At 40.9% G+C, this 15,601-nt stretch overlaps 1 protein-coding gene across 1 annotated transcript in view; it reads left to right on the top strand.

Moving 5' to 3' along the window:
• The window catches only part of phc2b (polyhomeotic homolog 2b (Drosophila)), a 47,488-nt gene that overhangs the window by 13,359 nt on the left and 18,528 nt on the right, over positions 1-15,601 (top strand). Inside the window, exons 2-7 of the mRNA XM_074673235.1 lie at positions 3,940-4,294; positions 5,236-5,397; positions 5,512-5,589; positions 5,881-6,042; positions 6,850-6,984; positions 7,118-7,406. Coding sequence (XP_074529336.1) covers positions 3,998-4,294; positions 5,236-5,397; positions 5,512-5,589; positions 5,881-6,042; positions 6,850-6,984; positions 7,118-7,406 — 1,123 coding nt within the window. The 5' untranslated portion in view covers positions 3,940-3,997. The remainder of the gene's footprint in view (positions 1-3,939; positions 4,295-5,235; positions 5,398-5,511; positions 5,590-5,880; positions 6,043-6,849; positions 6,985-7,117; positions 7,407-15,601) is intronic.

Genomic DNA, 15,601 nt, shown 5'->3' with positions numbered 1-15,601 from the left:
TAATCATGCCTATATGCCTGAATGCAGGGGTCTGCAACCTTTACTTTCAAAAGAGCCGTTTTGCCTCAGCTCACCTGGATGAAAGTCATTCGGGAGCCGCAAAATCTACTTTATCTTCAGATTAAGACAAAAAAGTGTATAATCAGGTGAATAATTATTTTAAGGAGCAGTTTTTGTGTTCATAAATTTGTACATGGGATTTCTTAGTTTTTTAAATTTTTATTAATCAATTTATTTAATTTATTTTTCAATAAATTTGCATATTTAAGGAAAAATAAGAAATTTGTAGTGTCATAGATTTTATAAATTTTGCAAAATTTGGAAATTAAAAAAAAAGATCAAAAATTTGCAAAATAAAAAATGAATTTAAAAAATGTGCAAAAATTTCAAAGAAATTGATGAAATGTTATAAATTTGCAAAAAAAATCCCTAAATAATGCAATTTCAAAATTTTGCTTAATTTTCAAAAATTGTAAAAAGTTTCTAAAATTGCAAAAAGAGGGATTTCTAAAAAAAATTCAAAAATTTGCAAAATCTTTAAAAAATGTGAAATTCTTTTTCTTAATTTGCAAAAATGTCAAAAAATTGAAAAAAAAAAAAAAAACTACACAAAAATCACAAAAAATTAAAGCTTTGTTTCAAGAGGTGATGCATTTTTAGTCCAAATTTTATATTATGAATTTACTTAGTGTCTGTGTTGTTATTATTAAAATATTTAAAGCCCTTTATTTTAATAATATTTTTAAAGCTACAAGGAGCCACTGCAAAGGAGTCAAACAGCCGCATGAGGCTCCAGAGCCACAGGTTGAAGACCCCTGCCTTAATGCATCAAGTAGCTGCCATGTGATTGGCTGATTAGATATTTGTGTTAACGAGCAGGTGAGCAGGCAGACCTTATTAAGAGACCGATGGTGTACATGCTCTGTTTGCATGAACTGTGAATGAGTATTGATAGACTGCTCTTTTAAAACATGTCAGATAAAGTCAACAGGTTTAGCAGTTGGACTGTAACTGTTCTTAAGTTAACATTAGCATTATTTATAGCTAGCGTGATAACAGGGAGACTGATATTAATCGCTGTAGCAGACTGAGTCAGGCAGCTCTACAGCAGCAGGCCATCTGCATCAACAACAACCCTGAGGAACCTACAAGACAAGGGAGCACAGGGACTCTCAGAAAGTGGTCAGTTACTTCAAGGGGACGTGAAGATTTAAAGTTGGGGCGGACAGATAGAAGAGAGGGAGGGGTAGACAGGGGCTCATATACGCCAGTTCCCCTGGTAGTCAAAGCCTATAGCAGCATGACGAAGAGCCTGACCTGTAAGATTTATCACAGGGGAGAGTTTTAAGCCTATTGAAGCTGATTGATTTGGTCCTACCCCTCTAAACACAAAGATTTACAGCAACATCAAAATCCCTGTGAGGGCTTTCTAAGTGAAAAAGTCTCACTTTGAGATATACACCTGACTATAATCCACAATTTAATATGGGATTATCTGCGTTGAAATAAGTGATCTCTAAAAGCTATTTCTCAGCTTCCTGGTTGGGTCTAGCAGGATTGATTTTTGGGACATTGGCGTCCCCATGACAACACCACACCGCAGACAGAGTTTAGCAGTGAGAAGAGAGATCTGTTTTTTCACTGCTGAAAATGATTTTGTGGATTCATTTCGTAATGATGGTGAACAGCAGAGCAGAACTGACACAAAAGCAGAAGAAAGTAGTCTGTTAAACCCATAGACTGTATTCTCTGAACCACAGAGTTAGAAAAAAATTCACAGCCATACAGTGTGTGCTGATAGCAAAAGCAGCAACTCAGACAGGAGATGTTCTTTAACCAGGCTGTAAAAAAGTTAATTTCTGCTTTGAAAACGTCTTTTTTTGGCTTGGTGTGTATGTGACTTCAGGTACTTCCTGAGCCAGCCTCAAGCTGACACTTGAGAAACAGCAGATTTTAGCACTTCCGCATTGTCTCATATTCATATACCAGAGGTTGCCACTTGGTTCAAACCTGAGAGTCCATCAATAAAATGAAGAGCTAGGTTACATTAGCCAAGACTCACGAACGTTACACGTTATGGACACATCTCACCAAGCAGTGAGTAGTTTGTAATATAGCCTGGTGCTAAAATGTGCTACTAACTGAGCTCACAAAGTTAGCTGGTTGACACGTTTCAAACAATAGTGTTCGTAACTGCAATACATTATCGCATCACTTTGTACCATGTAAAAAGTTTCCAAACAATTTTGCACATGCCTTGGTAAGAGTCATGTCCTCACGAAAGTAGGTGCTAGTGCTCATGGGAAAATGAGTCATTATTGTGGAAAACTCTACTTTTAGTTTTGGTTATACTCCTCACTGCACCTTTAAAAGAGGCAGGAAATCTGGAGAGAAGAGAGTTGAGTAGACATGCAGCAATAAGCCATGGGTTGAAGGTTGCAGCCTCTGCACACAGAGCTCCATCTTTACCCACTGAGCTAAACGACTGTCCCATGTGGGTCATTTTTTATTCTCATGACATTTCAAGTTCAGCTAAGACTTGAATGCTAGCGTTTCCCACCAGATGAAGCTACACCTGTTGGGGGGAGGGAGGACTATGGAACAATTTTACCAACTCTTTAAAGGATACGTTCGGTTTATACAGCATTTACATTGTTTATAGAATGAAGTAGAACAAAATACTCACCCAGAAGGCTTTCCTGATCCAAGCAGTGCTTCGGGAGATATTTAGATCCAAAATCATGCAGCGGACGTCCGTATAATGGGATCCATCCGGGCATAGACAGCGCCGCTCCTAAAACTGCATTAATCGTCCAAAAACTCCTGTTTTTCACCAATATTCCATCATGGTCCGCTCCGGGTTAGTCTTCTGCTGCAGTCTGTGTCACTCCAGACAGCACTGTGTGGCTGTACTGACCTCTGAACTGATGAAGACTTTGTTTACGTTTGCCCCTCAAAGAAAGAAGGAAGTGGAGTCAGCTCTCCAGAAAGTACTGTGCATGTGCGGAGGGGCAAGCGTGAACAAAGTTTTCGTCAGTTCAGAGGTCAGTACAGCCACACAGGGCTGTCTGGAGTGACACAGACTGCAGCAGAGGACTAACCCGGAGCGGACTATGATGGAATATTGGTGAAAAACATGAGTTTTTGGACGATTAATGCAGTTTTGAGAGCGGCGCTGTCTATGCCCGGATGGATCCCATTATACGGATGTCCGCTGCATGATTTTGGATCTAAATATCTCCCGAAGCACTGCTTGGATCAGGAAAGCCTTCTGGGTGAGTATTTTGTTCTACTTCTTTCTATAAACAATGTAAATGCTGTATAAACCGAACTTATCCTTTAATGTTTTAAGTATAATAAGCATTTTTGATAATTGTATTATTCATTCTTCTTTATTTTATTGAGACTATATAGCCTACAGTCTATCACTAGGTCATCCCCCACTCCAAAGTCACTTTCTTTTTAGTCCTGTCCTCAGACACACACACTCACACAGACTCACACACAAAAACAGCACTACAGTGCTCCTCTCTTTATAAACATGCCCTGCCCTGCCTCTTATCTTGTTTCTTGCCTTTATAAATCTGACTTCAGTGCACTCTAGTTGGAGCAGTAAAACGAAGGGAAGGTGTGTTAGACCTCTGTCTCTGATCACCTGCAGAGCATGTGTTAGTGCAGCACGTTATCAGATGGAGGGCCACAGAGCAACAAGAGATAGTCAGGAAAAATGTAAGAATGGTCAGCGCTGTATTCATGCAGCTGAAATATACCTTGGCGGTTTGCTTGTATATGGTCTGTAGAATGATGGAGCTACATATTTTTCCTTAGAATTTCATCTTTACCTTAGAAGAGACATTTTATTTTCTCTGCTCTGGGTATGAAGATGGGAAATGTTTCTAAACAGTTTTCTCATGTGCTCTTCCTCTTTTCTCTCCTCAGGCACAGGAGAGCCATTCAGAAGAGCCGGGGGTCAAAGGTGAGAAGAGCAGAGGGCACCATGGAGAGTGAGCCAGGGGCCCCTGCAGGGACCACCACCAACACCACCACCACCTCCACCTCCGCCTCAACCTCCTCTTCACCCAGCACCACAGCTGCAAGCAGTAGTACTACCTCTAACACGACTTCTACTACTACCACTACTACTTCTACCACTTCTACTGGCAGTAACAACAGTAGTAGTAGTAGCAGTGGTGGTAACGCTAGCAGTAGTTCCAGTAGTACTACTACAGCGGGCAGACAGGCAGTGCCTCAGATATCTGTTTACAGTGGTATACCTGACCGACAAACTGTGCAGGTGAGTCAATAAAGATGTTACATGTTGATCATAAAATTAGGGTTGTTCATATAGAAAGTCTCAGAAGTTTAGATTCTTACACTGCCCTCTAATGGTGTGATTCAAAACATGTTCCGGCTTTTGAGATATTCCAGAAGTTATATTTGAGCATTGACTCCTTATTACAAGAAAGAAAAATGAGGTATTTGTGTTCCAAACAAAACAGAAAAGGTGAAAAGAGGTTCAATTTCTGAGGCGTTTTTGAAATCTAAGGAAGGAATGCTTTCTGTCTAGTGCTCTTGACCTTTGACCTCAGTGTTAAGTCCCCACACAGGCTTACCCTCACCCTGAATGAGGCCATCGCAACTTAAGTGCTGATACTTTGACAGCAGGGCTTTGTTACATTCAGCCGTCTCTTTCTACTTCTCAGCCCGCTGACAGTTAAAAGGCAATCACTAAGGACTCATGTCAGCGAGGGTTGAATGTGTGTGTGAAGTGCATCTCTGCTAATTTTACCCTCATTCCAAGAGGAGAGGGTCAGAATAGCCCGGAGAGATTTAGGAATAGAGGTCAATATCTTCTCTGGTTACTTGGCAACCAGGCAGAGGGCACCTTTAGAGGTGAAGGGTGAGGAAAGTCATTTCCAACAGCTCAGAGGCTCAAATCTGTGATAATTACGCTGAGGAGTTAGTGAGACTTTTTCAGCAGGAAGTAATCCAAGGACCCAGTTTTTGTCTCATTTTTGCAGCATTAAAAAAAAAACATTTTGCCACCCTAATTTCTAACTCAAACTCAGAAGACATAGGCCCAGGTTTCTGAAGCTGTACACATATTTAGCAGGGATAAATATGTGCTTGTATATGATGTACATTTTTTAAACCGTAACTTTGATTAAAAAAAATGCAAACTTTTCTTGTGCATGCTTCATAACGTCAACCCATTCTGTCTCTGTCTTTCTGCAGGTGTTCCAGCAAGCGTTACATAGAGGGCCTAACACAGCAGCGCAGTACCTGCAGCAGATGTACGCTGCTCAGCAGCAGCATCTGATGCTGCAAACCGCAGCCCTCCAGCAGCAGCACAGCCTCAGCACTGCTCAGCTACAGAGCCTGGCAGCTGTGCAGCAGGTCAGCAGACGGTCATGATATGTTTGAGTCATTCGCATGGTGTAAAGATGATTCCCAACAGTCCGAGCTGTTTTCAGGAAATGCTTAATTTCTCTCCCTCTCGCCTTTCTCTAGGCCAGTATAGCAGCTGGCAGGCAAAGCTCTTCACAGAACGGCACTTCATCTCAGCAAACAGGATCAACTCAGACTACGGTCAGTGCAGTTTTGAGTGTTTAGCTTTTCCCCCAAGTGCTTCCAAAGTTTATGTTCCCTTTGTTCATCAGATTAACATTGAACCAAGGTTATTCAAGCTCCAAGATTGCTTTGGGGGAAACTGAGCACCAGACGAGCTGCTCTGTGCTGGTTTTGAACTGATTTATTAAAAAGTTCAAGTCATGCTGGGTTGTAAAAATAGTTGAACCCAGGACATGTGATGGAGAAATTAGTGGGGTAAAGGTGCAATCAAAGGCATGCTTAATAATCCTGTTTATGTGTTACCCACAGATCAACTTGACCACCTCCCCAGCAGCAGCTCAGCTGATCAGCCGAGCTCAGAGCATTAGTTCTGCCCCCACCAGTATTTCCCAGCAGGCTGTTCTGCTGGGCAGTCCATCCAGCTCCACTCTCACAGCCAGCCAGGCACAGATGTACCTGCGTGCACAGATGGTGAGACTGCAGACACACAGAGCACAGCCCCTGGCACATTTACATGATTGTGCATATTAACACACACACTGTGTACTCCTCGAATGAATAATCATGTTTTTTTTCCTGTGGACATTCTGTGTGTTTTCAGATTAGTGCGTGTTAAGTATGCACATGCTCCCTCTCCCACACTGAGTGGTGTTCTGTATTTTGGAGGAGCTGGTCAGGGTAATCTGCTGTGCCCCAGAGGGGTCACGAGCACAGCAGTGATTTTTCCTGGATGTCCATGAGTTCTCAGAAAACACTCCCCTGGAGCTCAGGGCGTTCATTCTGTAGCTTCAGGTCCGGTTGTTTTTAACTACACTCGCTCAGGGAAACATCCAGTCTTCATTGGGCTATTTTTGTACAGCCAGTTGTTGGTAACTTGTCAGTTTTAATTTTCCATCAGTTGGACAGCTGGCACACAGACTCTTCTTGCCACCTCATTATGATGGAGTACAAAGCTTTTTTCAGATTTGTGTAATTCTTCTGGCAGACTGGAAAACACATTTGTCAGTTTGGATTGCCGTGGGTTGGAAAATGTGTAGTGTCCTGGCTAATTAATCAGTGCAACTCAGATTGAATGCACATTATTTTTAACAAGTCCTGCACACGGAGTAGTAATTTTCTTTACATGCACATACAATTTTAAAAAAATCCTACATTTTTACAATAACTTTAATTTATACTTGTCTTCCTGTTTTTGTCTCATTACTTGATGTTAAAGCTGCATCAGATTTAAGACATGTTTTGGCAGATCAGTGACTGTGTGTGTGTTTCTCCTTCCAGGCCCAGCAGAGTAACCTGGTGCAGGTGGCCAGAAGTCTGGGCCGGGCTGTCCCCCTTTCCCCACAACTCATTTTCACTCCAACAGCCACAGTCACAGCTGTCCAGTCAGAGAGCTCAACACAGGCCTCCTCACAGGTGAGTGCATTTGACTGAATTTACACTAAATATGATAAAGGGTCCTCAAGAAGGCACTCTTCATTTATTTTGTTAAAAAATAAGTTATTATATCAGTTTATGTCAGTGATCTCCCATCATTCTCTTTCATTAGAATCAGGTCCAGAATCTTGCCATCCGTGGCCAGCAGGGGGCGGCCACCGCCTCCTCTCAGACTCAAACTCTTCAGGCCCTGAGTCTGAAGCAGAGCCCTGTCCCCATCCAGCCTGCCTCTCTGGTCAAAAACCCCAGCCAAGGCACACAAGCCTCTTCAGGAGGGAAGACCAGCTCTTTGGACTCTTCATCTGAAGGAGGGAAGAAGGGAGACAGCACAACAGAAGTCCGAGCTATAAACATGAGCCGCAATGTTTCAGCTGTTAGCGCTCAGCCTTTGATTACACCAGGTAAGTGAAGTGTACAACCCAATAAAAATCGTAAATTGATAAAAGAACAGACATCAGATCTCACACAATAGCTGGAATATGGATGATAGAGTTGAATGAATCATCCCATTGAGGGACATTCACAAATCCAGCATCTGACATGGGAGCATACTATACTTTCTTTCTTTTTTATGAAAGTTTAAGAGATAGCTTAGAGACAACATTCAAGATCTCAGGAAACCAAAAACCAACCTTTAAAAATGTTCTAGTTTTTAAGACCAGACATGAGAAGCAACCTTGAACATAACAAGAAGTATTGTGCTTCAGCAGAAATTCTCCTTATATTTCTCATAGTCTATCGGGTAGACAACATGTACACCCTCATTAAACTGCAGCAATGATCAATCCTAATATTTTTGCATGAGGATTTTTCTAAAGCGCCCAAATTTGAAAACTAGGTATCACACTTTAGCCTGGTTTAGATTTCTGTGGGTCCATAAACCCCTGTGCCTGTGCAGAATCCTGTGAAGCCTGACTGTGACTACCATAGAAATCACGCTAGTAAAATAAGGTCAACAAAAATGTACCATCCAAGACATTACACTTTAAAATGCGGGCATTAAATTCTTGGTTGGGTACTCAAACTTTGTAAAAATGTAATGCAGATCAAATATGTATAATATTTGCCACCCTTTATGACAGTTTCAGACATCTTTGTAATGTCTTTTTGAATTCTCATGCTCGCAGCATGGTTTGACATTTCTGCTTGGAACTGGCGACAGCTGACACAAGCATTTGTTGTAAGGACCCTGAGATCCCCCATAGTGCCACTAGAAGGTCAAATTGTTCTGTGAAATAATAATACTGTGAAGCATTAAAAGATCAACTCAAGAGACCAGCAAAAACTTGTGCAAATGGTGAACTGTAATGACCTTCACTATTTCCTGGCATTTTCTCGAGCAGCACTATTGAGTCAAAATTTCAACTCTCGTGTCCCTTGGTCATATTCTATCGTTATGCTTATGCTTATATGTTCAACCAGGATGCTGATGATGGGTATTATTGTTTAAGGGGTGATGTAGAGTGAGCAGGTTGAGGGATTTTTCAGGGTAAGACAAGATGTCTCATGCAACATATTGAGTTTTGCAGGTTTCTTTCTATTTAAAATATCACGATTCTTGTGTTGCAGTCTTTGATCATTAGTAATGATTGATCTGTATTGCAGTGGTCTGATCTATCAAAAACATACCAGACCCTCATCAAATAAAGTTACTTTGAAATGATGAATCAGATTTGAATGACTTAACACAGCGCTGTTGTTGATCTGCTTATCATCAGCATATTGATGACACAGCCCTTCTGTGTCTGAGGCCACGTCCATACAAAGCCGGGTATCTGGAAAATTGCATATATTTTTATACATGAAGGCCTGTCATCCACACGAAACCGCAGTTTTACGTCACTAAAAATGATGTTTTTTGAGAACTCCAGCCAAAGTAAAGATTCTGGAAAACTCTGGTTTCATGGTTTTTCATGGTGTACACACTGGGAAACAGAGTTTTTGGTTCTCAAACGTCACAGCTGAGTGACGAGGGCTCAATCTGATTGGATGGCAAGGGTTTTACAGCCCTAAACAGCCAAAAATGGGTTTGGCATGCCTCAAGCCGCTCTTATCGGTAGATTTGCCTGGTACGTGTGGACAAAAGTATTTCCAAAAACAAATAAGGGGGGGATATTGGTTTTTGAAAATGCCCGGCTACGTGTGTACAAGGCCTTGGTCGCGCCTTACAGGGCTGCTTGTTCAGCTGTAGACTCTGTGTCTGGTTTACATTTGACAGTCCACTCTGGTCTCTCTGCAAATGGCATGTAAGTTTAATGTAAACACTCTGTATTGTTCCTGCACAGACGCTGACACCTCTCTGCTCTAAAGAACTTTATTTTCATTTCAGTAGGAAAACAAAGTGTACTCCCAGAGTGTCTGCTTGCTTTTTTGTTGTAAGAGATCTCCATTTTAATCCTTGAAATAGACTTAGGCCTTCAGGCAGCTGTCACATGCGCAGCAGAAATGTGATCTGTGTGTTTTATTGAGAGATAAGAAAAGGAAATAGACTTAACACCTCAGCCTCCTAATAGCATTGTGGGAGTGTGGCATGTCAGGGCCTGCATCATAAACCCTTTCAAAGGAGTGAAACCTGCCGTGCATCAGACAGCATGTTGGCCTGTGTCTGGAAGTCTGGAGCTGCTTTGTGAATCAGAAGCTGTGAAAGGCACGCTGCCACGCAAGGGTCCTCCTAAACCACTTATTGTGTAATTGAAAGTCAGCAGCTGTCTCTTTTTCCTCTTTAGTGTACATTGTTGAGAAGATGCCAGCACTACAAGCTGATGAGACCAAACTGAGTTCAGGTTTGGCTGCAGAAAATCATTTTCCTTTGGAGACATGACGTCATGCAAAACAGTAGAGAGAAGTTAAAATATGTAGTTACTAAATGACTGTTTGATGCACACTATAGGATATTGTGTTTGTAATCTGTTCAGACGTGTGTATTTGTGGCTCAAGTGTGTGTGTCTGGTAAAAGGAGATGGGGGAGTAGGGATTATCTGAGCGTGTCAGTGCACAACTGTGCCTTGCTTTGTTGCAGTAATGGATTCACATAAAATGAAAGGGAGGATGGAAGCTGGAAATCTGGCTGCATGCTGTCTGAGAGAAAGAAATTTACATTGGTTGCCATAGCATCAGGCCATTAGGGACAGGTGTGCACATGAGATGCTGTGGAGCTAATACGCTGTGAATGAAGAGGAGGAGGAAGAGAAAGAGAGGTTGCATGGCTGCCTGATGGGATTCAGATCAGGTTGAAAGGTTGGGTTAAACCTGGCACAGAATGGGTCATTTTACACTCTGACTTCCGACCAAAAAGTATGAAGTTTTTGAGTGAAGGTTTCGCATCCTGCTGTGTTGGTATCAGGACTAAACCACTTAGTGCTTTCCCCATCTCAGAAATAATAGTGCTTTGGTTTAATCACACAGGTCTTGTTTTGTCACCAATTTAAAAAACAAAAAAAAATAGTCCTCATTAACTCGTTTCAGCCTCGCGTTTATACGGAAACGCCGTTTCGGCCGACCTAAAATGCAAACTTTTGAAAACGGTCTCCAGAGTGGGATTTTTCTGTAACGCTCCCGACACCGTTGCCATGTAAACAGTAAGCCGGCGTTTTCAGTGGAAACGCTGACGTCACACTCAGCCTCGCTCGCGCTCATACTAAAGGACAACAGTACCGTTGGTATGATCGTCACGGACTACCGTGTTGTGCTTGTGCTGCTCAATCTGCTGTATCTGCTGACTGTCGTTCAACAAAATCTGCAATTGTTGCTCCACTTTTTGACTTAGTATTCCCCGATACACCAGATGACCGTCTCAACTCTACTTCGGTGGAGATCCCACAAAAGCAGCTTCTGGACAAGACAGTTATAGCACCACCTACAGGCCTGGGGTGCTCACTACGGCATTTTCAGTCCACCAGGGTCTCCGTGTAAACGCAGATTTCTTTCAATGAGTTTTCACTGCATTTTAACGTTTCCAGATGAAACGTCACGTAAATGGGGCCTTAATTGCAGCAGTTAACTACCACATAACACTATCTATGCCCTGCTTCTCGAACAACTTGTTCCTGGCTCACACATATTAGTGTAATGCAAAATTAATCCAGTATTACCTACAAAAACAGTGTAAATAATAAAAGATCCTCTCCAACTTCACTTTCTAATTCATACACCTCTAATTTTAATGCACTTTGCCTAAAAATAATATGTCTGAAAGGACTTAATCCACAGATAAATCATGAGGGGATAGCTTTTATTCATGAAGGAGTTGAGAAGCTGAAAATTACAGTTACCGCAATGTTATCTTTTACCTTGTTGGATTTTATTTATTTGTATAACCAACAACCATTCTTGCAAAGTTGTAACAACTCTCCTTGAGGGCATGCATCAGTATTTTAATTACCTCTACAACACTTATTTGTAACAAATCTAAGAAACAATGGAGCGGACTAAATACAGAAATCAGTCCAGTGTTTTAAGAAAACGGCAGCAAGGGGAAAGTATTAATAACTGCTGTTTTTAATAATCAGTTTTTTATTTCTCTTCTTAAATAATAGCAGATCATTCCCCCTGTTAATGTTAACATCAAAGACATTTAGAGACACTTAAAAAGTAATGGTGCTGGAAACAAATGTAAGGCCGTCTGGTTTTTTGAAGAAAGCGTTTGTCATCGCCTCCTCTTGGCAGGAACGAGCCTGTACCTTACTATAAAAACCACAGCAGGGAACCCCCAAAAGCACTGTGCTCATGGTTTTAATGAGCTGATCTGCACATGAAGTCTGTGTTTTTGTGTATATATAGCTACTGAAAATGATATCAGGTGCCAAACTAAGCTGAAAATGATAAAAAAAAAAAAAACTTGGAAAGCTGGAAATACTCCAAAATATCATCCCAGACTGTTTTCTTGTATGAAAATGTTATACCTGCGACTCAATACTTACATGTATTTTCAAGCCTGACACCAGCTTGTAGAAGAGTTTGTGCCTTTAGCCTTATTCTAATACCTACTTTATAAAGTATCTTCAATCTGATTCTCAAGTGAAGAATAATTTTTTCTGGCCTGCTGTTGCTCTCTTGTTTTAATTTGCTGAGTGTTTTGCAAATGTAGCAGCCAGTAAGAAAGAGGAAACTCAGGGATTTTCCAGAGCAATGGTGCTATAAACTCATCAGAAACCTATACTGTCATCCATCTCAGGATGTTTCACAAGAATACACAAATAGCGTAAGAGGTGCACATGAATTCACAACTTCCGTGCACTCAAGGCCCCTAGCCAAACTCAGAGGATTGTATGACAGCATGTGTTTATACATGTGTGGGGGCGTGAAGGCCTGAGTCATTCCAGTGCTTAATCCCAAGACCTTGAGGGGAATAGTATTTCGATGAATTCCCTTGTCTTCTTTTGCTTCCAAGACTCCTCTCTGTTCCTCATTAGAGGCTTGAGAAAGTTGTCAGGATTCATGGACACGCCGGTCGTATCCGGTGTGCTCTGATTCACTCTGAAATCCCCCTCCTTCACCCTAACTGGGTCTGGGAATCTTTTACTGCTACTTTATGATCAAGCTTGATTTTATAGGAGCTACTGTTCAAAAAATAAACAATAATTTCCCTGCCCCAAACACTGCAGTTTTTCAGTTTTCTTTTGTGTGAGTGTGTTTACACCAGACAGTAGGAGCAGTATTAAAAAGGTCTTGTGACTTATTCATCAGTTTGGAGTGTAGATGTTGTGGCAGTGAGGATGCGTTATGTTTTGGTTTTAATGTGAGTTATAATGACCAGAAAACGAGATACTGAAGTAGCCTTTTGACCATGAATAGCATCACAGTCACATTTTTTTCATCAGCCAATTTTGGTTCCCTCTGTTTCTCCCCGTTGCTTGCACTGAGGGAACTCTGAACGACTGTAGCTCTTTAAAAGCCAATCAGAGGGACTTATTATATAAACAATATCCTTTGAACATAATTAACCCAAACATAAAAGGAAACTAAGCAACAAAAGCTCTTAAAGCTCAGACCTTGTAGATTAGGTGATGATTACTCTAAGTCAGGGATGTCCCGATACCAATACCAGGTATCGGTATCAGGCTGATACCAGCCTTTTTTCAAGGTATCGGTATCGGTGAAGGCTGCAGATACTAGCAGCAGACACTCAAGGCAGAAAAAAATCATATGTCAAGCAAGTCCTCCTTGCCACTAGATGCTGCTGATTGCTGTGGTTTAACACCACGGCAAATGTGCGCCAGGTCCTTTTCAGACAATATGAATGAACCAGGAAGAGTTAACAGTAAAACTTTTTTAAGTAGCACTTTAGTTTACTTTAAAAAATACTTAAACTAGCACCTTAAACAGTTGCTAGTTTTATTGTCCACTTATATGTACCAAAAAAATTCTAAACTCAGAGAGTTGTTTGTGTTTTATTTGGACTTAATGGCAGAGTGACTGTGCTGTCTTTGATCAAAATGATCTGTCACTGTTAATTGAAATTTTAAGTATCAAAAGTGCTAGCAGTATCAGTACTCCGTATCAGTGAGAACTCAAGAAGGAGTACTCATACTGGTATCGGTCTGCATAAAAAGTGGTATCGCACACCCCTACTCTAAGTTGAAGTGTTTGTTGATTAGTAACGACCACTGACTGTTTTTAAAGTTTGCCATTCTGTCTCTTCATCATCCAAATGTACAAAAATGAAGCCAAAGCTTCCACTCACCAGGTTTTAAAGACAGAGTTTGAGCAGTAGGGATTGGCTTCCAAAGCCATAGTTTTAGATTTCGCTTTCTTTATACCAATCAAAATGCACAATAACTTACTGAAAAAGCAGTAAGGGTCCTTCAGGCTGGTAAAGAAACAGATGAACAGCTTCTTATGCTGGTTTGAAGCAGAAACTCTGAGTTATGAAAAGCTAATGGTGTTTTTTAAGTCTCTTCTTTCTTCTGTGCACTACAAGTGCAGCACAGCAAGAGAGACAAATGTCGTCAGATATGTTTATCAGGGAAAGGAATTAAATAATTAATTAAACCCACACCTCAAGGATGAAGAATAAGAACTATAAGAACCCAGTTTGAGAAAAAAATGAATGATGTAGCATTTTTTTTTTTTTTTTTTTATTAGTTCAACCCATGATGACCCATCTGTCAGTGCTTTAGAGCTCTTTTGGGCTCACGGTTGTATCTTCCATCTTTTAGACCAACAATACAACTACCAACCATTGTCTTTAAAAATCAGAGTGCCAATTGGTAACAGTGCTTTCAAAAATGGAACAAATATGGACTGATTGAGAATCAATGATGTTTTGTTCTCTTCTGTACAAAAAACTCAAAGCTGTGACCAAAGTGGCTTCCATCTTGGTGCTTTTAGCTGTTACTAATAGAGTTGCTACACCCAACAATGTTTGAAACCACAACTATCAAATGGTTATTACCATCACTTTGTTTTTTTGCCTGAAACCTCTCTGCAGTTTGAACAAATAGATCCTGGAAAGTTAAAAAGAAAAAAAATCATCATGCACAAAGTCGGTCCTCAGGATTTCGCTCAGGTGCCGGTAGAAGCAAAAGTGGATTGCTATCTCATTTCATACACAGGTTTGTGTCCCCCTCAGGTTAAACTTATCAAATAACAAAGCTTTATTTTATCTCCTGCCATTATCAGCTCAAACTTTATTCGTCCAACTCTAAAACAATAATCATGACTTTAAGCCCACTAATCTAATATTATGTGACATTACCATCAGCGTATTTTGTCTGCTCTCTACTCTTGTTGCAGATTTTTCAGACTCAGCTTATAATCATTTTCTGATCTAGGTTCATCATGTTTTTTTCAAGCTTGAAAATGAAGTTTTCTTACCAAACAGTTTATTTTTTAGCAGTGTTTGCTACTTTCTACTTATTTTCAGCGCATGAATTCGTCACCAAATAGGGAAAGTTTTATAAAATAGAACTCTTATAATCCAAATCATGAGTGTTTTTGCACATAATGCATCTCATAATCTTTTGTTTTTGCCACCTTGAGGCGTAGCTGCTGAACCGGTGGATGTTATTATCCCCTGAAGTGTCAGTTAAAATTGCTTCTCAGCCGTGAACAATTTTACTGCCTGACATCTTATCCTATTATCATGCTGCTGGCCGTATCCACCCATCCAAGTCTGACATCTATCCTGCTCTGAACATTGTTAATATTGAATGAACTCCCTGCACACCATAGCTTACCAAATTTTATCTTGGTGGGTTCCACTGTGTCTCACCATGTGAAAAAGAAAAGACTTCTTAAACAGCTCCTGTAGCATTAAAGGGGCTAATGACATGCAAACCCTGCTGGATAGAAACATGTATATATATTCCACAGCAGGGTACAGACTGTGGTTTGTGCCTCACAGGGAAACTTTGAAACCAGATGGAGCCTATCCCACACAAGCCATCATGAAAAGAAGAGGGGGCGGACGGGGAAGGTGGGGGCGAGGGGGATTCGAGACAAATGCGGATGTACTTGGCAGACTTCCATGCTTGGAGATACTGAGGGGTTTTATTAACACCCCCAAACACACCTCCATGTTCACACGGCTCATATAGCACAAGCTTACAGTACAGTGATGCAGGAGTAAGTCACTTTGTGTGTGGTTGCAGTGAGG

Source organism: Halichoeres trimaculatus, unplaced genomic scaffold, assembly GCF_033239565.1.
Source record: "Halichoeres trimaculatus isolate MK-OKI-2021-1 unplaced genomic scaffold, fHalTri1.1 fHalTri1_scaffold_1, whole genome shotgun sequence".
Classification (NCBI taxonomy): domain Eukaryota; kingdom Metazoa; phylum Chordata; class Actinopteri; order Labriformes; family Labridae; genus Halichoeres; species Halichoeres trimaculatus.
The sequence above is the reverse complement of the archived record's forward strand: the minus strand, read 5'-3'. Positions and strand labels throughout refer to the sequence as shown.